The 23,785-nt window shown below is 55.0% G+C and overlaps 1 protein-coding gene across 12 annotated transcripts in view; it reads left to right on the forward strand.

The window, feature by feature from the left end:
• Nucleotides 1-23,785, forward strand: part of LOC105496701 (MORN repeat containing 1) — a 70,621-nt gene that overhangs the window by 3,421 nt on the left and 43,415 nt on the right. For 10 of the 12 annotated variants that reach the window (XM_071067717.1, XM_071067722.1, XM_071067772.1 and 7 more), the window contains 6 exons: nucleotides 745-843; nucleotides 1,860-1,970; nucleotides 3,488-3,578; nucleotides 4,312-4,399; nucleotides 15,125-15,221; nucleotides 17,362-17,472. In XM_071067717.1, coding sequence (XP_070923818.1) covers nucleotides 745-843; nucleotides 1,860-1,970; nucleotides 3,488-3,578; nucleotides 4,312-4,399; nucleotides 15,125-15,221; nucleotides 17,362-17,472 — 597 coding nt within the window. The other 2 variants (XM_071067751.1, XM_071067740.1) reach the window with 2 other exon arrangements.

The following is a 23,785-nucleotide window of genomic DNA, read 5'->3' on the forward strand; positions in this document are numbered from 1 at the left end:
TCTATCAGTATTTTCTGTATTTTTAAAACGTTTAACTTTTTTTTAGTGTTTTTGCTACGCAGATGCTTCTTCTGTAGGGTCCGACAGGAAAGATGCTTGTCCACCAGGCAGGCGCGAAGGCTCCTGTCTGTGGCCGCTGTCAGAGCCTGGCCTGGGCAGGACGTTCCCCCTTTTAAAAGGTGCTCTTCTGTGGCGCCGTGTTCTGCAGACTCTCTGTCCTCACATTGACAGAAGCAGGGTGATGGGAGTGTCCCCTCAGGAGGCTCAGAGATGAGGTCTCAACTGCACTTTTATTTATTTATTTTTGATGCGGGGTGTCTCTCTGTCACCCAGGCTGGAGTGCGGTGGTGCAATCACGGCCCACTGCAGCCTCAACCTCCTGGCTCAAGTGATCCTCCCACCTCAGCCTCCTGAGCGGCTGGAACCACAAACACGCACCACCATACCCCGCTGATTTTTAACATTTTGTGTAGAGTCAGGGTCTCTCCACGTTGCTCAGGCTGGTCGCCTGCACTTTGATTCCTCTGCTTGTTCTGGCTGAAGGCCCAGGTTGCTCAGGCATGTTTCGGCAGATGATTTTGAGAGCATTTTTTATTTTTAAATACATGTATCGCATGAGTGATGGAGCCAAACACAGGTTTTGAAGGCAAGCTCTCTGTTCTGAGAAACAGGCCCCACACTGCACAGGGTCATTGCAGTCAACCCAACCGCTGTCTGACTTTACACAGCGATTTCTCCTGCCAGGTCACGGGAAGTTGTTATTTAAAGATGGCAGTTATTACGAGGGGGCATTTGTGGACGGAGAGATCACGGGAGAAGGCCGCCGGCACTGGGCCTGGTCAGGTGAGCTCTAGCCGGGATGGCACATTCACTCCTTTCTCATAACCCGTTGGGCTCAGTTGGTCCCACGAGTCTAGACGCAGAAGGCATGACGTGTAGACGGGAACCTTTGTGCTGTGAGGAGCCTGGCCTACCCGGAAGGCCTGGGGACCTGACTGAGGCTCTGTGGTCACCACTGAGAGCAACTCAGGCTTCTGGAGATGCTTTTCTGGAATAAAGATTTATCTATCCCAAGTTACACTATTTCTTTTTTCTTTAAAGCTATTTCAGCCACATTGTATCCCTAGATGGGAAACCTCCTCTGGGGACTCCCGTGCTCGTTGCCAGAAGCTGTGTCTCCAGGAACCTCAGACCCTCATGCCAGAGGGGTCGGTGGGTTCTCAGTGGAGGTCTTTTCTCTCAGGTATTTTTTTTTTTTTTTTTGAGACGGAGTCTCGCTCTGTTGCCCAGGCTGGAGTGTAGTGGCCGGATCTCAGCTCACTGCAAGCTCCGCCTCCCGGGTTTACGTCATTCTCCTGCCTTAGCCTCCCGAGTAGCTGGGACTACAGGCGCCCGCCACCTCGCCCAGCTAGTTTTTTGTATTTTTTAGTAGAGACGGGGTTTCACCGTGTTAGCCAGGATGGTCTCGATCTCCTGACCTCGTGATCCGCCCGTCTCGGCCTCCCAAAGTGCTGGGATTACAGGCTTGAGCCACCACGCCCGGCCGGCTTTCAGTTTTTAAAGAGCCAGGGAAAAACCTCATCCTTCACCCTGCAAACTCTTACCAGAGGGTCCTTTGCCCTCGGGTAGATGTCCGCAGAGAGTGTCTGCCTAGGGCTGTCTGCGTGCCCAGCTGCTGGGGAGACCAGACCTGCTTACCATGTTTTCTCTCATGAACCAGACTAAGTAGTACAATGGAGGCGGGGACATCCATTCTGGAGTGGTTCCTGCGTCTCATGGGTCAGGGACAGAGAAGAGCCGACTGGGGCCGCATCCCTGAACTGAACCTCCTGTCTCACCTCCTTCTTGTCCACACGCAGGGGACACCTTCTCTGGACAGTTTGTTCTGGGAGAGCCTCAAGGATACGGCGTCATGGAGTACAAAGCCGGCGGATGTTATGAAGGGGAGGTCTCCCATGGCATGCGGGAAGGTCTGGCGTCCACGGGAGCCGGGCGCTGTGAGGGGCGGGTGCTTTCAGGGCACGGGATCCTACGTCCACTTGGATTCAGGAACCTCTGATGGGGCCTATCTGACTTCAGAGGGTGGGAAAGAAGGTAGGGGGCCCATGCTATCTTCTCCCCACCCCCAGACCGTGTCCTATGCCCTGCATACACCAGTATGCCCACCAGGTCCTGTGGCACTTCGTGCATCTCTGTTATCCGCTACTGCGGAATAGACGCCCATGGCTTCGGGGTTAAAATGGCCACTGCTTTATTAACTGCTCCTGATCCTGGAGTCAGTAGGTTGGCGTGGGCCCTGCAGGGAGGGGCTTCTAGTCTGGTCTCATGGGGTTACTAAATGGCTATAGTCACAGCAACTCCGCCAGGCCTGAGGGTCCCTGAGATCCTCATAGGCCTGGGAAGCCCAGCTCCTTACCCAGGAGTCTTGGGCAGCTTGGCCACTTCCTCCACATTCTGTTGGCCCAAGCAAGTCAGGAGGCCAGACTCAAGCTAGGAGGGGGCTGTGCCCTGTCCCTCTACCCAGCCAAGCCAGGCAGAGCACGGTCCACGGTCCCACAGCCAAAAGGCCACCTGCACCCGAGACAGGAGTCAAGCACATGATACTCTCCACCACAGATGGAGCTTCTTTTTCCAGTGTTTTTCTTATGTTAAGAATCTGAGGCCAGGCATAGTGGCTCATGCTTGTAATCCCAGCACTTTGGGAGGCTGAGGCAGTCGGATCACCTGAGGTCAGGAGTTTGAGACCAGCCTGGGCAAAATGGTGAAACTCTATCTCTACTAAAAATACAAAAATGGCTGGGCATGGTGGCACACGCCTGTAATCCCAGCTACTCAGGAGGCTGAGGCAGGAGAATCACTTGAACCTGGGAGGCAGAGGTTACAGTGAGCTGAGATCATGCCACTGCACTCCAGCCTGGCGACAGAGCGGGACTCCGTCTCAAAAACAAAGCAACAACAACAACAACAAAAAAGAATCAGAAATACTCTCAAATTTCTGAGTTGTCCAAAATTTGAAAATGCCACAGTTTACTGAACTCCCATCCTCTTGAGTTTCTCCTTGTTCAGGTGAAGCCCTGCCTCCCTCACTGTGAACTTGAAGTTTCTTATAAAAACAAACAACAGGCCCAAACCGCACCCGTCCTCACCCCAGCAGGACACAGAGCCTGTGCAGCCTCCAATGGCAGTCTGCAGGGTCCCTCAGCAGCACCTTTGAGAGCTGGACCCCAGGGCCATTTTTGCTGCCCTGTCGGCTGACCGACCTGTCCCAAAGCACATCTGCCCTTCCCATTCAGAGCCTCTCCGAGCTGTGCCAAGGCCCTGTGTAGCCAGGCCTGCAGGGTTTGTCATGCTCCTGGGGGGCCCTGAGCCCCATGCCTCCTAGACTTACCACTTTCCTCTACCTGCCCTCTGAGGAGCAGGGGTCAGATCCTTTCTCAGATGCAGGAGGAGGCACAAAGCCAAGTCTGTCTCTTGGTCCCTTCTCCAGGACACGGGTTTCTGGTGGACCGGGACGGACAAGTGTACCAGGGCTCCTTCCATGACAACAAGAGGCACGGCCCTGGGCAGATGCTCTTTAAGTGAGTATGAGTCTTGCAGGTGCTGCCCGGCGTATGACAGACACACAGGACAGGTGTGAGGCCATGTGGCCTGGGGGTGTAGACAAGACTGCCGTAGGACACCCCGGGCCTGTTCCGGCCCCTGCTGTCCACCTGCCACCGCTCCAGTGCCAAGTTGTTGGACCACATTCTGTGGTTTCGGTGTTGTTCTGTAATTTTCCCCTTATTGATTGAAATTGACCGATGGTGTGTTTAGTAGATAAAACATCACCCCTCCCATTAAAATACCTCCTGAGAAGGTCAGGCTGGCAGCAAGATGGCACCACAGGAGCTTCTCCAGGTCTAAATGAGGCTGGGGGTGCCCTCTGGCCAGCAGAGCCTCCCGCCTCCCAGGTGCTAGGCGTCTTCAGCCCGTGTGGAAATTCCCACGGCGGAGTCTCAGCGTCACTGGCTGTGGAGACTGCAGCCCCCTCCTGTTGCCTCTCCGTGTCATTTCCCATTTTGAGTGGCGGAGGCTAAGCGTGTCCCGAGCAGGCCTGCCATCTAGGGTGGGGGTGGGCGGACGTGTCCCCGCCGCCTGTCGTCGGCCCCCAGCCGGCCCTGGCGAGGCAGGAGCTCTCGGGGCCATCTGCTCGGGCCTATTTTTGCCTCCGTCCCGCGGTGCCTGCGGAGCCCGGTGGGAGGAGCCGGGCTGAGTCACTGCCACCACCTGGCTCCCCCTGCTGAGAGTGGACTCTGTGCGTGTGTCCCCCAGGAACGGTGACAAGTACGATGGCGACTGGGTCCGGGACCAGCGTCAGGGACACGGGGTGCTGCGCTGCGCCGATGGCTCCACCTACGAGGTACCCAGGGGTGCAGAGCACCTGCTGCCCAGAGGGTGCGGGCCTCGCGGGGGTGGGGCGCGTGGGGTGTGTGGGGAGCCTCACCCTGGCAGCTTCTCCAAGTTCCAGGCCCTGCAATTCCCTTATCCCGCGTGGGAAGATAAGTTTCCCTCTCCCCTCACAGTTCCCTGTCGGGAAAAGAGAAAAACAAACAGGAGCGTATTCATATGTGTGCCTTGTATGTACTCGGGAGGTACGTGGAGAGGCGGGGAAGCTCACAGGCGGCCCTCGCCTTTGACTTAAATCCCATCTTCAGCCAAACCAAAGGAAGAAGGGTGTTGGGGGCCAGTCATGGGATAAGGCTTGTGGTGCAGCTAAGGCAGGGCCTTCTCCACCTACAGGAGCCTTTGCGCCTTGGTGATCTGGGGCCTTTCTCTTCCTGGTACGGAGAGGACAGACCCTTACCAGTGGAGTTTCCTTTACGGATGCAAATTTTTCTTACAAAAGGGAAACTTGTACTCTGTTTTCAGAGCTTCTCCTGTGTCTGCAGTTTCTCAAAATAATCAGCTCAAAATAGTGCTGATGCCAAAGAGGCAGATTTTGAGGTGGTACATTCTGGTCTGTGACAGGCCCTACAAGGCAGGGACCAGGATTGTTCTTGGGGGCATGGGGCAGCGGCCCCATGAGTACAGAGAGCAAATTTCAGGATGTTTGGAGGAGAGGACGCCAGACTTGTTGACAGGCTGGATGTGTGGGCAAAGGCAAGAGAAGAGTCAAGGTTGGCACCTGAGCTTTCGGTCTGAGCGTTGAATGGACAGTGGGGCCTGGTTCAGGACGCAGTCAGGAGGTAGAAGCAACACCCATCACTCCAGTGGGGAAAATGTACTGAAAGAGTCACTAACAAGGACGAGGCAGCTAGCTACCAAAAAGGGCAAGAGAAGGAATACCAGCATCGCAATGTCAGGTGGGGTCCCGGAGACAGAGCCTCTGCAGTGGAGTCTAAGAGTGGCGTGGTTGTTGCTTGGGCTGGGCTGCAGGCCTGAGCCCCTGGCTGGTGGGAAGGGGAGGCCGCTGGTCCACAGCCTGGGGGAGCTTCACAGTTAACCAAGCCATCCCCCATGCTGGCCGTGAGACACCAGCCCAATCGAGGGCCTCAGGAGCCCAGGTGCTGCTGTGTGAGGCTGTCACAGCCATGAGGATGACCATGACTGCAAGGGCTGTGAGGGGTCCCCTGAGCGTCCAGCAGCACTAACAGGAAGAAACCACACGTGCGGGTCTCTCAATGCAGCACAAGTCACAGCCAATCAGGACTGCCACGGCCGTGGAGAGGAGTCCCTCGTTCCCTAGAGCCTTGGGGCTGCTTTGATGAGAAACGCAACATTTAATTGTGTGGGTCGCAGAATTACAATGTCAGTTGAATTCCCTTCCTTACCAAGATTCTCGTGTGAAAGTTGGAGCAGTGGTTGGAGTGAATAGTCCCTCAAACTGGGAGGAAGCCAGCACCCTCCTGAGACTCAGACCTCAACAGAGAGGGTGTGGCTGCCAGCCCAGGTGGTAGAGAGCTTTTCTAGGGTGCCAGGGGCCAGAGCTGCTTCTCAGGAAACTCCCACTGAGGTGCAGGAGACGCTTGCCAGAGACCAGACACTGTGGGGTTTTCCACAGGCCACTGGCCCCGGCCATAGGAGTTAAAGTGGAAACACAGCTTCCCGTAGTCCCGCCTTGTTCTCTGTTGACAAAACCTGGCATTGCACTTGCTGGCAAAGGAGAAACATTGACAGGGTCCACTTCCCGTCAGGGACAAGTGGGCAAGGAAGGGGGATGCTGGGAACTGAGAGGTGGTGGGTTGGCAATTGGCATGGGGCCACATGGTGATGAAGGAGATGGGGTGGGGATGGGAGCCTCATCCTGGCTGGCACAGCTGTCCGCTCCGCAGCAAGGCCTCAGAGGTGGTCAGATGTGGGGCCCCTGGAAGGGTGGTCAGGTGGGAGGTGCAGCGTGGCTCCCCTCCAAATGCATGTCCACCCTCCCTGCTCTTGAAACAGAGCATCCTGCTTGGGTAAAAGTGCCATCCATGCCCACTCCAGGGACTGCCAGCCCTGCTCAGGGCAGTTGGCCGTTGGCAGTGTCCTTGCTGGACCCTGGGAGTCCATGTCAGCCTCGTTGCTGCCCCTGCTGGCCTGGGCTGGTGCTGCGGGTTCTCACCTGAGCCATATGCAGGAGATACGGCACCCAAGCCACGGCTCTGCCTCTTCTCCCCCGGGATGTGTGTCCATCCTGCAGGACCAGACTTCACTGCGTGCTGGGGCAGCCATCACTCCCTTGTCTTCGCTCTCCAGAACGGCTGTGAGAGAGTGCGGCCAAAGGAGTCCCTGGGCAGAATTCTCTTCTCCTCACCCGCTTCCACCCCAGCACACCCGGGCCCCCAGCCCACTGCCACCATGACGATTCCCTCGCCTTGCAGGGTTGGGGCAAAGCTGGGGCCGGCGCTGGTACACAGCTCTGGAGCTTGGGCTCGGGTGTGTGGTTTCACTTCCTGGATGCGAGGCGCTGCTGTCAGCCTTTTGGTGCGTTGGCTCGTGGTCCCCACCAGTCCGTGCAGGGTGCAGGTGAGGAAGCTGAGGTGCAAGGACAGCAGGCTCCCTTACCAGGCAGTGGCAGTGCGGCCCTGGGGACCCCCGGCCACTCACCCAACCCTCACGTTCCCCGAGATTCAGGAGGACCTGCTCAGGGCCTGTCTCATGGCCCAGGGACACAGGTGCTGCCTGCTGCCAGACAGCGCTGTCCACTCCGGCCTGGGCTGGGCAAGAAGCAGCTCCTGTTCTTCCAGAGGACCATGGACAGCTTCGTCCTCCCCACCCCCACTCCCAGCACAGCCCTGTCCCCAGAGGCTCTTCTGTCCCACAGGTCCCCTGGCTGCCACGCAGGTGCCAACTCGGGTCCACGCTGCTTGCTGGTCACCAGCACCCTGGGCCGAAAGAGAGGACCAGGCGAGGGACGGTGCCCTCCCTCCTGGGCTGATGGCAGCAGGGTGCTCAGCGCATCCACCAGGGGGCGGCCCAGCCCTGTCCCGGCACCGCACTGGCCTCCCCGGGAGCTCCGAGCTTATTCCCAGGCCATAGTTTGGACAGGCGAGCGTGGCCTGGGATGGCCACTGGGCCCAGGGGCTGGCTGGGTACTCCTGAGAGCCAGGCCCCCGAGCCGCCTCCCGGCCTTTCTGCTTGGGATGGTTTTTCCCCTTGGCACTAAAGCCTTGAATTCTGCGGACAGTTTTGCAGAGGATTTCTATGAGAGTCTTGGTGTAAAACCCTTAAAGTGACCTACATTCCCGGGGGCTATAATATGACCTCCCCACTCCCTCTGCCATCCAGGCCCAGAGGACTGGGACACCTGGGCAGGCCCTGGGACTGCCTGCCGACCAAGGCCCACACACCCTCACCAGGCAGGCCTGTGGCCTGAGCCCCGTGGGGACACTGCTGTGTGCTGGTGCTCGCTGCCCTGTGGGGTCCCCTGGGCATTGTCCCCGGTGGCAGCAGTCCCCTGGCCTTGTCCACACCACTGACACCTGCAGGCACACACGGACCGTGGCCAGTGAGCTGCCCGCTCCTCCAGCGCCTTCTCTGGGCATTGCTCCTGCCCAGACCGACGTAGACGCTACAAACAGAGAAGGGCGCCAGAGGCCAAGAGGACAGGCTGGGCCCCCATGCCCTCAGGTCAGGACTGGGCTGGGGCCGCCTCCCACACAGCACAGCCATGGCTGCCAGATTGCACTTCAGAGGCAGGAGGTCTTCACATGGCTGTGTGTGCAAGAAAACATTGCCAGGTCTGTCCCTTGGACTCTGGTTAATGAGGAGAAGCAAGGCGCTCTCGGCTCAGCTGCTCAGTTCTCTGTGTCTCAGTGCTGGACCCTCTGGTCACAGTGCCTCTCCTCCACCTTTATCCTGGAGAGTAAATGGCGTCCACCCGGAGAGGCAGCAGCTGCCAGAGATGGGAGTCACTCCGCATATCCTGAGGGCTGTCCAGAGGGAGGGGACAGCTGTTCCTTGTGGTGTCATTAGTCAAATATTTAGCCTGCTTTAAAAAACGTTTTGTTGGCTAGGCATGGTGGCTCACACCTGTACTTTCAGCACTTTGGGAGGCCAAGGTGGGAGGATTGCTTGAGCCCAGGAGTTCAAGACCAGCCTGGGCAACACAGGGAGACCCTGTCTCTACAAAAGAAGTTTTTAAAAATACGAAATTAGACTGGGCGCGATGGCACACACCTGTGGCCCCAGCTACTCAGGAGGCTGAGGCGGGAGGATGGCTTGAACCTGGGAGGCAGAGGTTGTAGTGAGCTGAGATCATGCCCACTGCACTCAAGCCTGGGCAACAGAGCAAGACCCTGTCTCAAAAAAATAAAAAACCAAAACACCAACCATTCTGTCATGGTAAAATCCATATAGTATAAAACGTAGCATCTTAACTACTTTTTGTTCTGTGGAGGCGAGGTCTCACTGTGTCACCCAGGCTCATCTCCAACTCCTGGGCTCTAACACTTCTGCCTTGGCCCCCAGAGAGCTGGGATTTCAGGCATGAGCCACTGCACTGGGCCATAGCCGTTTTTAAGCATGCAGTGGAGTGGCAGGAGGCACGTGTACATTTTGTGCAGCCACAACCACATCCACCTCCAGAACTTTGTCACCTTCCCACCTGAACCTCTGTCCCCTTCCAACACGAACTCCCCACGCTCCCGCCCCTGGCGGCCACCGTTCCACTGTGTCTGTAGACCCTGCTGGTCTCGGGCCTCCTGTGAGTGGTGTCCTTTCATGCCAGGCTTGTTTCACCCAGCGCGGTGTCCTCAGATGCCTCCATGCTGGAGCCTGTGCCAGCCCCTCCTTCCTTCCTAAGGCTGAGGCGGGCTCCCCCGATGTGGACAGACATGCTTCTCTGCCCCTCTGTGGGTGGACTCTAGGGAGGCTTCCCCTCCTGGGTCCTGTGGGTGATGCTGCTGTGAATACGGCTGCACAGAGAACTCTTCGAGGCCCTGTGGGCCGCAGCCCCAGAAGTGAGACTGCTGCATCGGATGGTGATTCTGTTTTTAATTTTTGAGGAACCGCCATGCTGTTCTCCACAGCGGCCTCACCCTTTTACCTTCCCGCCCACGGTGCACACAGTTCTAGTTCCTCCGCAGCCTCACCAACACTGGTTATTTTCTGTTGTTTTTGTAAAAGGTTACCCTAATGAGTATCGGCCCTCTTAACAATGACCACAATTGAGACGCAAGCCCACCCACTGTCAGCTGTGGCCAGCACTGCGCACCCGGTCTTCCCCTCTTTGACGCTTCTTGGTGACTGTGTTCTCCCCCAGTCCTGGCCACCAGCCACCCCCATCCGGGAGCACCTGCCCCTCACCATGTTGGTGCTGCAAGGCTTTGTGGAGTGCCTTTGTGCACAGGAGTTTGGGCCCTTTCGTTTCTTCCCTGGGAGCTTAAGCCATCAATCGAGGCCACGAGGCAGACGCCAGGCCCTTCTTGGACACTGAGTTGCCTCTGAGAACTGCCCTGCCCCTCCAGCCACACCCCAACCAGCGCCGGCTGTTTGTTTTAGAGATCATTTTATGTTCTGAAAAGACAAGAAAGTGGTGAGTCCTTCTCTCTCTCCTGGCCTTCGCCTCTGCCCACGTCAGAGCATGCCCTTGGCACCTCCTACATCAGCTCTGATCCATCTATAGTAGGAGAAACTCCAGGAGACATCGGCTGCTACCCAGGGCACCGTGAGCTCGAGGTTGGCGAAGCCCTCCAGGAGACCTGTTCCCCTCTCAATGGCAGGTATGTCTCCTGCAAACCGTGTCTCCTGCCTTGCAGCCAGTATTCCTTAATGCAGAGCTCTATGAAGAACCTTTTTAAAAAAATGCATTCTAGAAAAAATACATTCCTGAAAATACACGTGTTACAGCTTCTTCTGACGGAAAATAAGAACAGCGGATCCCAAAGCAGAGGAGGCTCCTCTTCCACAGGGACAGGAGCCACGCAGCTCAGGCCGGGCCCAAGCCACAGAGGTCCTGGGCCGCGAGCACCCCCACCAGCCTGCGACGCCTCGGCCATCTCCATCCCCTGCACTCCTGGTTTACGGCTTACTGCCTCAACCTCCCAGGACCCGAGGGCTTGGGCAGGCCCCACACATCCTCCGAACACCCTCGGTGGGAGCTGGACCAGAACTCGGAGCAGACAGATTGGAGGCCACACGTGTGTGTGCACATCAGAGGGTCTCCTACCCATGTTGGCAGCAGCGTGGGCCGCCAGGCGTCCCTGGCTGCGTCGGCTGCGCCATGAGTGTTGGCTGTCTCACACGCCGGCTTTCCCAGAGTCGCCGCTGGGTGCCGAGCACCTGCTCACTGCACGGAGCAGGTGGCTCCTTCTGGGCAGCTTTGCCCGCCGCAGTCCCCCAGCCTCCTCTCCTTAGCTGGGCATGTGTGGGAATGCCCACCCGGGTCCTCCACAGGGCCTGCAGCCTCCACATTCGGGCCTACTGCCCTCAGACCCAGGGGTCATAGTCCAGGAAGCCTGGGCCAGTGGGGGTATCCTGACGTGCATGTAACACTGAGAACCATGTAAATAATTTGGGGCGTTTGAGCACGCATGGCCTTTGGGGAGTCTGGCCGGCTTGCCTCAGGTGGACCCCCCACCACCCTGGGGCAGAGGAGGGGGCTGGCTATCAGGACACCAGGGTTACACTAGGGCAGAGCCCATGTCCCCTCTGGAACTCCTCATAGTTCATACCTTAAAGCCCAGGCACTTGCGATGGGACCAGCGAGGTCAAATGCAGGACCCCTGGTCCTCACTGTTACCAGGAAGTGACACAGATGACCAGTCCTCAGAAACCGGAGCTAGCCCCACCCATCCCACCAAGGCACAGCAGCCCCTGGGCAGTCGCAGGGCCCAGGCAGGAGGGTCCGGCAGGCTCCTCACTCATAACATGGCCTGAGGGGGCTGGGCAGCTGGTCCTGGGAGCCCCCACCTGGTGCACCAGGCCGTGAACCTCAGCAAAGGCCCCGCCTGCTTCATACCCAAGATTTGGCAATTGTTGGGGGTTACTTTCTCCAGACCACAACACCCTGAAGGCCGACACTGGGGAAGGCTGGAGCCCCCGCTCTTCACCCCCACCTCCTGGGGCTGTCGAACCCCAAGGAGCACCAGACCCAGGATCCCCCAGGAGGGCCGGAGGCAGGAAGTGCCTCGTGGTGCCAGGGGAGGGTGGACGCCTGACTATGGCCTGAAAACAGAGGGAGTTGCTTCCAATAAAGCACGGAAAGAAAACAGCATGAATGGACCAGAAGTGCTTCCCAGAGTGAGAAAGGAGAGCGCTCACAATCTCTTCCACCCCAGGCTGCTTGGAGTAGGCCAGTGCTAAATCAGTGCCCGCACCAGCCAAGCCGTCGGAGCTCATCGACTGTCAAGGAAGGTGTGAGCCTTTGGCCACGTGGTGCTGGGAGCTGGGGAGAGCTGAGCACTGCCCGGGGCCTCCTGAGTGCTCTGCCACCTGGCAGAGCAGGGCAGGGAAAGGAGGGCCCCTGACAGAAAACACCCTTATGGTCCTGGGGTCACCTTTGTGACCGAGGGGGAACGTATGTGTGTCACCATCATCCTGCACGACCGCTTCCTGACTTTGGAACCACTGTTTGCCTCTTTATTTTGGGTGTGGACCTGGACCCCAAGAAGCCCTTCCCCAAAGGTCATGTGACCATCACCACCTTCCTGTGTCCTACACCATACACCTGTGCTCACCTGGGTGCCAGGCAGTGGCCCGGCAGGGAGGAGGAGGGAGAGCAGGCGGCGGCGTGCCCATTCCTCTGTCCCGGCCTCTCTGTGACTGAGGCCCTGCACATAGCTCTCCACACTGGGCATTGCCCTGGGCTGTGCCTGGGTGCTCCCTGAGGCCCAGGCGGGAGGCGGCTGCTCCAGAACTTTCTTTTTTTTTTTTTTTTTTTTTGAGACAGAGTCTTGCTCTGTCGCCCAGGCTGGGGTGCAGTGGCCGGATCTCAGCTCACTGCAAGCTCCGCCTTCCGGGTTTAGACCATTCTCCTGCCTCAGCCTCCCGAGTAGCTGGGACTACAGGCGCCCGCCACCTCGCCCGGCTAGTTTTTTGTATTTTTTAGTAGAGACGGGGTTTCACCGTGTTAGCCAGGATGGTCTCGATCTCCTGACCTCGTGATCCGCCCGTCTCGGCCTCCCAAAGTGCTGGGATTACAGGCTTGAGCCACCGCGCCCGGCCTGCTCCAGAACTTTCAATGCCCCAGTCTGTGAGGTCAGCAAGGGGATCAGGAGCCTCCCCTGCACCCTATTTAATAAGCACCTGCTCATTCCTGCTTGGGGTGCATGCAACAGAAACCGAATTGTCAAAGGTGAGATTGATAACATGAATTAGACAAGACCATGCTATTGAATCCGTTGCATTGATCACTCAGATGTGCTTGGACTGATCAAGTGCTGCATGAAAGCTTGCCCGGCTCAGCCCTCCCACCCGGACACCAGCGGTGGGCACCGAGGATGCTGAGCCCGGACCTGATTGCTGAGCACCCAGGGAGGGGGATGCCAGGCAGGCTCGTGCCACATATGTGAGCTGCAGCCCCAGACCAGCCATGGCTGAAGTCACTCACCCCAAAGGTGGGCTCTGCACCTCTGCGTTTCTCATGACCTGAGTGTGTCTGGCTTCCCCTGCCCAGCCGTGGCCTCACTGGGTACTCACCCTGGACACTATATGGCAGCTGGTGCTGGCCCTGCCCCACAGCTCCACCTTCCTCCTCCTGAAAGCCCAGGGCACCTTCCAGAGGCCAAGCAGGTGGAACGGGGCAGAGACCAGACATCACTATTCTCATTACTGACGGTGACAGGGGCCCGGGACGCCCTGAAGAGCCCTCAGCTGTGCGCTGACCTTGCGCCTCTCCCCATCCAGCGTGAATGAGATGAGAGAGAGAGGACAATGGTCCCAGGAAGGGACCCTCAAGAAATGCCAATCAAATGCAGTGGACTCTCGCCCAGTTTGGTGGGAACGCCTGAAGTCACAGGACAGAGAGCTGAGGGGGCAAGGCTGAGGGGAGCTGCTGTGTGCGTGCCAGGGCGCCCACGGCCTCCGACAGGCCTTGGCCTCCAGGCACGCCGTGCAGCAGCAGTCAGGACAGCCCATGGACTCTGCGCCAGTGCTTGGTATCTGAACCCCAGAAGCGCTCTCACCTGACCCCACATGCGATCAGCTCTGGGACTCCCATCCACTGTAGCTGCCAGTGTGGGTGGTGCTTGCCCAGGGCCCAGGTGGCACAGTGAACCGGACTCTGATCTTCAGGGCAACTGTCTGGCCAATAGGGTGATGTCAGTGGTGCGCTCAGCTTGGAACATTGCAGGAATGCAGCTGGGTGGGTGCTGGCTGGGATCTTGGGGTCTGGGTGCTAGAAGGACAAGAGCCCCAGGAGCAAGGGCCCTGTCCAGACAGCAGCCGGGCCTCTGCCCACCTGGCACCCCCAGCTGGCTGCCAAGCCTCTCCTGAAGCTGAGAGCTGCCTTTTTGCTGCCTCTGGGCACCCACGTGGGCTGCCAGTTGTCTCGGATCGGATAGAAGCTCCCTGCCTGGAGGCGTGAGCCGTGCTCCTGGCCCGCCGCTGAGTGGCCCCCGCCCTGCCCTGCCCCCAGCTGATGGCCTGGACCCGGAGGCTTCTCTTCAGCCACTCTGCAGATGCGATCCACACCACTCCCCGCCCCCCGCCAGCCCCTCATGCACGTGGCTCTCCCTGGCCTTTGGGGCAATCCAGTGGCCTTCAGGGCTGTCTGCAGAGGCCTTGTCTCCCTGCGGCCGGAGAGAACTCCGGCACCATCCACTTCCCCCTGATCTGCTGCACTCCTCAGCCCTGGCCCTCGGCCCTCCTTGTCTCTTCCCACGCATCCCAGGGCCCAGGATCCGTGGAGAGGCCCTGGGAAGGCACACACTGCGCCCTGCAGACCTGCCGCGGCTGCCTCGGGGTTCCCCTGGGAAAGGCACCCAGGGAGGGCCAGGCAGGGAAGCAGGAGCCCGCTTGGCTCCTGCCGAAGAGTGAACAGAAGCAAAACGTGCCTTTGGTTAATTTTTCTTCTAATAGAAGTAATTGAGAGTCAAATGAAATACCGTTGACATTTTCCGTGAAAATAATCACCCTGCTATTTCACATGATTTTCCCTGGCTTTGTCGTACGACTTGGAAACCAGGCTTGTTATGAAGGAGGCAGAGTTGGGGTGTGCAGCGAACAGGCGTTTCTCCCAAGCGCACGGGCACGTTTTTTCAAACTGTGTTTTTTAATTGGCCTCTTCATGTACAAATGAGCAGTGTAACGGACAAGCAGGGCACCTTAATCCCAGCGCCACAGTCGGCCAGTTTGCAGGTTCAGGCCTCCTTTATGATACATGCCACAAACGCAGAGTCTTTGTATTAAAAGGATTTTTGTGCTGAAATGTGCCCGTTCGAGGTTTTGTTTGCATTTTATATACTGTGCCATTGTTCCCATACCTCCTGGCATCGTTAAAATTCAAAGGGGAGTATATTTTGCAAAGCAAATTGGATCGCATTCTAATGAAATATAGTTTCTCACCACCAAGGGACAGGCTGCAAGGACCCTCGAGACGATGTGGTTTTCTAGCAGCCTGTGGTCCTCGGGCCCCGCTGTAGCCCCAGGGAGCTGCAGTGCCGTGCGGGGACCCACACAAGACCCTTGGGAGCCACCAGCCTGAGCCTCACCCTTCTGTCTGCAGGGACAGTGGCACAGCGACGTCTTCAGTGGACTGGGCAGCATGGCCCACTGCTCAGGGGTCACCTATTATGGGTTGTGGATCAACGGCCACCCAGCAGGTAGGTGTCCCTGCCTTCCCGTGGGCACTGTGAGGTCCACTGTGGGGTGTGTCCCTGGCCCCTGGGCAGTCACATGGGAGATACTGACACAGAGCACACTGGGGGGGAGTGGGGCGCAGTGGAATCTAAAATCCCATCCCTTTTTAGGAAAAACATGTTTGATGTCAAAAGTGCTCCTGCTGCAAGTGGGGCCTCCCAGATTTGGGGCCTGAGTGTTTGGGGGTGACCTGGTCACAGCTGCACTGTCCCTCAAGTGGCTTCTGTCCAATTTCCCTGAGCCCTCTGCACTGTGATGTGACCACAGGGTGGCCTCGGGCTCACAGAAGGACCAGCCAGTTGGGCCTCCTCTGGGGGTGCCTCCCTGAGCCACCTTCCCTCTCACCATGGTGTTCCTGGTGGCCTCTGGGTGGCCTCTCGATAGATTCCAGGATGAGGGTGCCACCCCAGGGGTCAGTCTGGCCAGGGACATGACACTCATCCAAACCTTGGGGCCAAGTTGGTGACAGGTGCAGGTGCCGCTAGCACCGACTCGGGCTCTGCACTGGGGATGCCTGCAAGGTCTCAGCCCAGGCAGCCCCCCACATGCCTTCTCAGCCTGGAGGACCTTGGAGGACAAGACCTGTTAGCTGGGAGAGGTCACAGGGTTACAGGTAACAGTAACTGCTGCCCTCAGCCCAGACCTGCTGGCCCTGGGCTCCTCATGGAGGCTGAGGTCTTGGGGAAGGCAGAAGTGGCCAGGTGCCCGGGGAGCACTGAGAGGCAGGTCCCAGCACCCGCACACACACAGTGCACCCTGCAGGGGATCCTGGAGCAGAGGCCGAGCCTGGGTCCCGGCCCAGATGCTTCTGCCTCAGGTGGAGTCTCCCTGAGGGGCCCCTGGATCCTCAGCAGAGCCCTCCAGGAGCGTCTTGGTGACCTCACCTCAAGGGAAATAATCCAGATCCCAGCCCCTCCTCCCAAAAGTCTCTTGGTCCTTGTTGAAATTCCTAAGTGGGAAAAACGGGGCAAGAGGTGCAGGACGTAGCCTGGGTTCACCCTGAGGAGGGTCTCCCTCCAAGCCAAGGTGGGCTCTGGCTTTACCCCCAGAACACAGCAAGAGCTCCCACGGGGGCCAGAGCTTCAGGCCCTTCCCCAGCCCCACCGTTGCCATGAAGTCCAGGGCACCCGCCACCCTGTGTACCAGGCGTCACCTGTGCTGCTTTTCAAGGCAGCCTCAGATTCCAGGCGTTCTCCCAGCATCTGCTTTTAAAGCCCCTCCATTGTGCTTTGCTGGAGGCCGGTCCACAGTGGAGAGTCAGGGATGGCTGGAGGCCGGTCCATAGTGGAGAGTCAGGGATTGCTGGAGGCCGGTCCATAGCGGAGAGTCAGGGATTGCTGGAGGCCAGTCCGTAGCGGAGAGTCAGGGATTGCTGGAGGCCGGTCCGTAGCGGAGAGTCAGGGATTGCTGGAGGCCGGTCCGTAGTGGAGAGTCAGGGATTGCTGGAGGCCGGTCCGTAGCTGAGAGTCAGGGATTGCTGGAGGCCGGTCCGTAGTGGAGAGTCAGGGATTGCTGGAGGCCGGTCCATAGTGGAGAGTCAGGGATGGCGGGTGGGGGCGGGGGTGGTGGGCAGCAGGACACGGTGTGGCAACACTGCCCACAGCAATGCCCCACAGGCCCCGGTAGAGCAGGGGCGGCCCTGGCTGCCAGGAGGCACTGGCCAGCCAGTGGACCCACCCTTGCCGGGCCTCGCCCCAGCCCCGGGTCCAGCACCTCAGGGTGCTGACTCAGACGCAGGGAATGCAGGGCCTGAATCCCAACCAGCGGGAAGACATGCCGGAACATTCCATGGGCAGGAAAATCCTACAGCCCCACACCGCCCACTTGTGTCTCTTGCGTACTCCGTGGTCCCTGTGGTCCACTTGATTCGATTCCACAGTGCTCCGGGCCAGCAGAGCTGAGCCGCACGGTCTGAGTGCGGACGACTGCCCAGGTCGCTGCTCTGCAAGGTGGCTTGTGGGGGGTCGGCCCCAGCATGTGCTTGTGTTCCAGCTGCCACACCGAGCTCGGGTCGGTTCCCGGGGCGCCCACTGCTGACTCAGCCATGGGGTGGGTGGAGGGCCATGCCAGTCACCACTAAAGCCACACTCTGTCCTCTCCCAGAACAAGCCACAAGGATCGCGATCTTGGGTCCGGAGGTGATGGAAGTGGCCCAAGGGTCTCCCTTCTCAGTGAACGTTCAGCTGCTGCAGGACCACGGGGAAATTGCCAAGAGTAAGCATCTCCGGGGGGAGATGACCTAATGTTTCCGAAAGAGAAACAGGCAGCAGGTTCTTAAGCAGTGAAGATGCGGACAAGATGTTGCATGTGGCTCCTGAGGTACAGAGGTGACTTCGTGCCCAGAGCCTGGCAGAGAGGTTGCAGGCGTGCCAGCTCCCCTGCCAGTCAGGGCAGCCATGGGTGTGTGTGCAAGCATGCGTGCACATACTGTGTGATGTGCGTGCTCGTGTATGTGTGTGCACGTGTGTGTATGCCTTGCACAGGTGTGCACAGGTCTGACTGTGTATGTGTGTGGTGGGGCACGCATGCGTGCGTGTCAGTGTGTCCTTCCTTTTCAGGAGGAACAGTCTCCGTTCCGGTGATGGGCCACTTTCTGCTTCCCCACTCGTCTGCCGGTGGGCGTCGCAGTTGTTTGCACCTTGGGCTGTAGTGAATGGTGCCGCTGTGAACACTTGTATACAAGTTTCTGTGTGAATGTGTTTTCATTTCTCATGGGTATGTACCTACAGATGGAATTGCTGGATCATGTGATAGATTTATGTTTGAACTTTTTTTTCTTTTTTGAGACGGAGTTTCCCTCTTCTTGCCCAGGCTGGAGTGCAATGGTGCAATCTCGGCTCACCACAACCTCCGCCTCCTGCGTTCAAGCGATTCTCCTGCCTCTGCCTCCCGAGTAGCTGAGATTGCAGGCGCGTGCCACCACGCCCAGCTAATTTTGTATTTTGAGTAGAGATGGGGTTTCACCATGTTGGTCAGGCTGGTCTCGAACTCCCGACCTCAGGTGATCAGCCCGCCTCAACCTCCCAAACTGCTGGGATCACAGGCGTGAGCCACCGCACCTGGCCTGAACTTTTGAAGAAACTCCTAAACTGTTTTTCCAAAATGGCTGCAGCATTTTACAGTCCTGCCAGCAATGCATGAAGGTTCAGATTTCTCCGCATCTTCCCAGCACTTGGAATTGTGTCTTTGTGTAATAGCTGCCCTGTCGGTGTGAATTGGTAGCTCCTCATGATTTTGATTCGCATTTCCCTAACAACCGTTGATTATGAGTGGCTCTCGCTGTGCTTATTGGCTATTTGTTTATCTTCTTTGGAGAAATGTCTATTCAAATATTGTACCCATTTTTTTAAAATTGGACTGTCAGACAGTACAGTGGCTCACACCTAAAATCCCACCACTTTGGGAGGCTGAGGTGCAAGGATCACTAGAGCCCTGGAGATCTTTCTTTTTTTTTTTTTTTTTTTTTTTTTTTGAGACAGAGTCTCGCTCTGTCGCCCAGGCTGGAGTGCAGTGGCGCGATCTCGGCTCACTGCAAGCTCTGCCGGGTTCACGCCATTCTCCTGCTTCAGCCTCCCGAGTAGCTGGGACTACAGGTGCCCGCCACCACGCCCAGCTAATTTTTTGTATTTTTCATAGAGACAAGGTTTCACCATGTTAGCCAGGATGGTCTCTATCTCCTGACCTTGTGATCCGCCCACCTTGGCCTCCCAAAGTACTGGGATTACAGGCAAGAGCCAGTGCGCCTGGCCCCAAAATTATGTTTAATTAGCTGGTCATAGTAGTGTATGCCTGTGGTCCCAGCTACTTGGAAGGCCTAAATTGGGAGGGTCCCTTGAGCCCAGCAGGTTGAGGCTACAGTGAGCCCCATGACTGCACCACTACACTCCAGCCTGGGCGACGGAGGGAGACCCTGTCTCAGAAAAAAAAAGGGGAGAGAGAGAAAGAAGAAGAAGAAATTTTTGAAAAGTCGTCTTCTTATTTTTGAGCCGTGGAGTTCTTTCCCGAGTCTTCATACAAGCCCTTTATCAGACACATCTTTGCAAATGTTTTCTGTCCACTTAAGGCTTGTCTTTTCATTTGCTTAATGCTATCTTTGGAACAGCAAAAATCTTTAATTTTGGTGAAGTCCAATTTGTCCATTTTTTCTTTTATGGATCATAGTTGTGGTACCGTATTTAAGAATTCTTTGCCTAACCCAAGTTTCACAAAGATTGTCTCATATCCCTCTGGAAGTCTTACAGTTCTAGCTCTTACATTTAGGCCTGTGATCCAGTTTGAGTTATTTTTATGGAAAAGATAAAGTTCTAAATTCATCTTTTCTTCATGGGGATGTTCCGTCATCTCAGCACAATTTGTTGAAAACACTACGCTTTCGCCGTCGAGTTGCCTTGGCACCTTGGTTGAAAATCCGTCAGCTCTAAGAGTCAGGGTTTAGTTTATGCCTGGACTCCCAGTCTGCTCCACTGATCTGTCTATCCTGATTTATCCTCAGTCTATGCCAGAGCCACACTCTCTGGATTCTTGTCGCTTTTAGCACGTTTTCCAGTTGTAGAGTCCTCCAGTTTTGTTCTTTCTTTTCAAAATGATCTTGACTCTGCTGGGACGTTTACATTTCCGTATAAAATGTTAAGATCAGCTTGCCAACTTCTGCAACAACAACAAAAGAAGGCTGCTGGAATGTCGAGGGGGTGCGTTGAACCCCTCTGGAGGGAATGGCCAGATGAAATCTTACCAACACTGAGGCTCATGAACACGGAAGCAACTCTCCATGTAGTTAGAGTTCCTACTTTATCACCAGTGTCTTGTTACTTTCAGCACACATCTTGCACTTCTTTGTGAAATCTGTTAATATATAATAATATTTTATTTATTAGATATTGAATTATAAGTATTTTGTTAATTATTTCTAAACACTGATAAATTTATTGTATTCTTTTTATGCCGTCATGAGTAGAATTTTCTTTCTTTTTTTTTTTTTTTTTGAAACAGAGTCTCGCTCTGTCGCCCAGGCTGGAGTGCAGTGGTGTGATCTCAGCTCACTGCAAGCTCTGCCTCCTGGGTTCTCGCCATTCTCCTGCCTCAGACTCCCAAGTAGCTGGGACTACAGGTGCCTACCACCATGCCCAGCTAGTTTTTTGTATTTTTTAGTAGAGACGGGGTTTCACCGTGTTAGCCAGGATGGTTTCGATCTCCTGACCTCGTGATCTGCCCGTCTCGGCCTCCCAAAGTGCTGGGATTACAGGCTTGACCCACCGCACCTGGCCTAGTAGAATTTTCTTAACTTCATTTCAGAGGTTGCTAGACTACAATTGATTTTTACATATTGACCTCATTTCCTTTGACTTGCTTTACTCATTTATTAGTTGTACTAGTTTTATGGAGGATTCCTTAAGATTTTGTCTATATATGATCATATTGTCTATAAATAAATATAATTTTACTTCTTCCTTTTCAGTCTGAGCATGAAAACCTGTAAGGTTTTTACATTACCTCCAGCAATGAACGAGGGTTCCAATGGCTCCACACCCTCCTCAGTACTTGCTAATGTCTGTCTGCGTTTTTTTTGAGACTGAGTCTTGCTCTGTCAGTCCAGGCTACAGTGCAGTGGCGCGATCTTGGCTCACTGCAAGCTCCACCGCCTGGGTTCACACCATTCTTCTCCCTCAGCCTCCCCAGTAGCTGGGAAAACAGGCGCCCACCACCACACCCGGTTAATTTTTTTTTGTATTTTTTTTTAGTAGAGACGGGGTTTCACCGTGCTAGCCAGGATGGTCTCAACCTCCTGACCTCGTGATCCACCCGCCTCGGCCTTCCAAAGTGCTGGGATTACAGGGATGAGCCACCGCGCCTGGCATTTTTTTTTTTTTTTTTTTTTTTTGAGACTGGGTCTTGCTCTGTGGTCCAGGCTGGAGTGCAGTGGTGTGATCTTGGGTCACTGCAACCTCTGCCTCCCAGGCTCAGGCAATTCTCCTGCCTCAGCGTCCCGAGTAGTTGGGACTACAGGCACTGGCCACCACGCCTGGCTAATTTTTGTATTTTTAGTAGAGACGGGCTTTCACCATGTTGGCCAGGATGGTCTCCATCTTCTGACCTCATGATCCGCCCGCCTCAGCCTCCCAAAGTGCAGGGATTACAAGCGTGAGCCACCGCGCCGGCCTGTCTGTCTTTTGGATATGGCCATCTCTGTGGGTGTGAAGTGGTGCCGCCCTGTGGTTTTGATTTACATTTCCCTAAAGGCTAATGATGTTGAGCATCTTTGTGTGTGCTGTGGGCCATTTATAGATGTTAGCTGGAGACATGGAGATAGGAGGCGGAACTTGACTCCAGAAGTGGGGCTCAGACACAGGACCAAATTGAGGACTAGATAAAACAGGGCCAGGGCAGAAGCAGCCTTCCGTAAGACACGCTCACCGACACATCATGCCCGTTTACCATCACCATGGCAACACCTGGGCGTTCCCGCCCCTTGCCATGGCAATGACCTGATGACCCACAAGGTACTGCCGCTTCCCTAGAAGTCTCCACATAAACCGCCGCTTAATCTGCGTGCAGTTAAAAGTGGGTATAAATATGACTGCAGCACTGCCCTGAGCTGCTGCTTTCTGCCTGTGGGGCAGCCCAGCTCTGCAGGAGCTGTGGCCCTGTCACTTCCATACCTCCCGCTCACCCTTGAATCCTTCCCTGGCCAAAGCCAGGAACCCTCACAGGCTAAGCCCTACTGTGGGGCTCACCTGCCCTGCATCAAAATGTCTTGAGAGTTCTTCTAGATACAAGTCTCTTATCAGATATCTACTTTGCAAATACATTTTTCCATTTCGTGGGCAGTCTGGCAGTTTCTTGATGGCATCCTTTGAAACACGAAAGTTTCAAGTTTTGATGAAGCCCAATTTCTCTATTTTTATTTTTGTTGCTTTTGATGTCATATCTAAGAAGACTTTGCTTAGTCTGGAGTCATGGAGATTTACTCCTATGTTTTCTTTTAAGAATTTTAGGCCGGGCACGGTGGCTCAAGCCTGTAATCCCAGCACTTTAGGAGGCTGAGATGGGCAGATCACGAGATCAGGAGATCGAGACCATCCTGGCTAACCCAGTGAAACCCCATCTCTACTAAAAAATTACAAAAAACTAGCCGGGCGAGGTGGCGGGCACCTGTAGTCCCAGCTACTGGGGAGGCTGAGGCGGGAGAATGGCGTAAACCCAGGAGGCGGAGCTTGCAGTGAGCTGAGATCTGGCCACTGCACTCCAGCCTGGGCGACAGAGCGAGACTCCGTCTCAAAAAAAAAAAAAAAAAAAAAAAAGAATTTTGTATCTTTAGGCCAGGCTCACACCTGTAATCCCAACACTTTGGGAGGCCAAGACAGGTGGATCACCAACATGGCAAAACCCGTCACTACTAAAAATACAAAAACTAGCTGAGCCTGGTGGTAGGTTCCTATAGTTCCAGCTACTTGAGAGGCTGAGGCGGGAGAATTGCTTGAACCCAGGAGGCAGAGGTTGCAGTGAGCCGAGATCACACCACTGCACTCCAGAGCAAGACTCCATCTCAAAAAAAAAATATATATATATAAAATAAATAGAATTTTATATAATATTTATATATAATTTTATTTATATGTAATTTTATTTGTATATATAAAATAAATATATATAAATAAAAATATATATATAAATTTATATATATATTTTGTATATATACACAAAAATATATATATATTTAGCTCTTACATTTAGGACTATGAACCATTCAGTGTTAATCTTTTTGTATGGTATAAGGAAGGAGTCCAGCTGTTGTATATTCTTTTGAATGTGGATATCTGTTTGTCCCAAGATCATTTGTTAAAAAGAGCATTCTTTCCCCAATTATCTTTTTGTTTGTTTTTGTTTTTTTTTTTTTATAGAGACAGAATCTCACTCTGTTGCCCAGGCTGGTCTCAAACTCCCAGGCTCAAGCGATCCTCCCACCTTAGCCTCCCAAAATGTTGGGATCACAGGCATAAGCCACCAAGCCTGGCCTTTTTTCTTTCTTTCTTTTTTTTTAATAGAGCAATGAATTATCTTGTCCTTCAGTTTGCTAAACTTTTGTTGGGAGTTTCTGCATCCCTCTTCATGAAGACGATATTGGCATGAAATTTTCTTTTCTTGTAATGTTTTTGTCTAGTTTCGCTATCAAGGTAATGCTGTCCTCATAGAATGAGTGAATTAGGAAAAATTCTCTCTTCAAGTTTCTGGAAGAATTTGTGTGCAGTTGAGAAGAATGTGAATTTTGTTGCATACAATATTTTATAAATCAGGTCAGTTTTGTTGATATTATTGTTTAAGTATACGATATCCTTGCTGATTTTCTGTCTGCTTGTTTTATCAGTTATTGAGAGTAGCATATTGAAATATCTGACTATGATAGATTTGCCTTGCCAGGTGCAGTGGCTCATACCTGTCATCCCAGCATTTTGGGAGGCTGAGGCAAGCAGATCACTTGAAGCCAGGAGTTTGAGACCAGCCTAGCCAACATGGTGAAACCCCATCTCTA

This window comes from Macaca nemestrina, chromosome 1 (genome assembly GCF_043159975.1).
Source record: "Macaca nemestrina isolate mMacNem1 chromosome 1, mMacNem.hap1, whole genome shotgun sequence".
Taxonomy (NCBI): domain Eukaryota; kingdom Metazoa; phylum Chordata; class Mammalia; order Primates; family Cercopithecidae; genus Macaca; species Macaca nemestrina.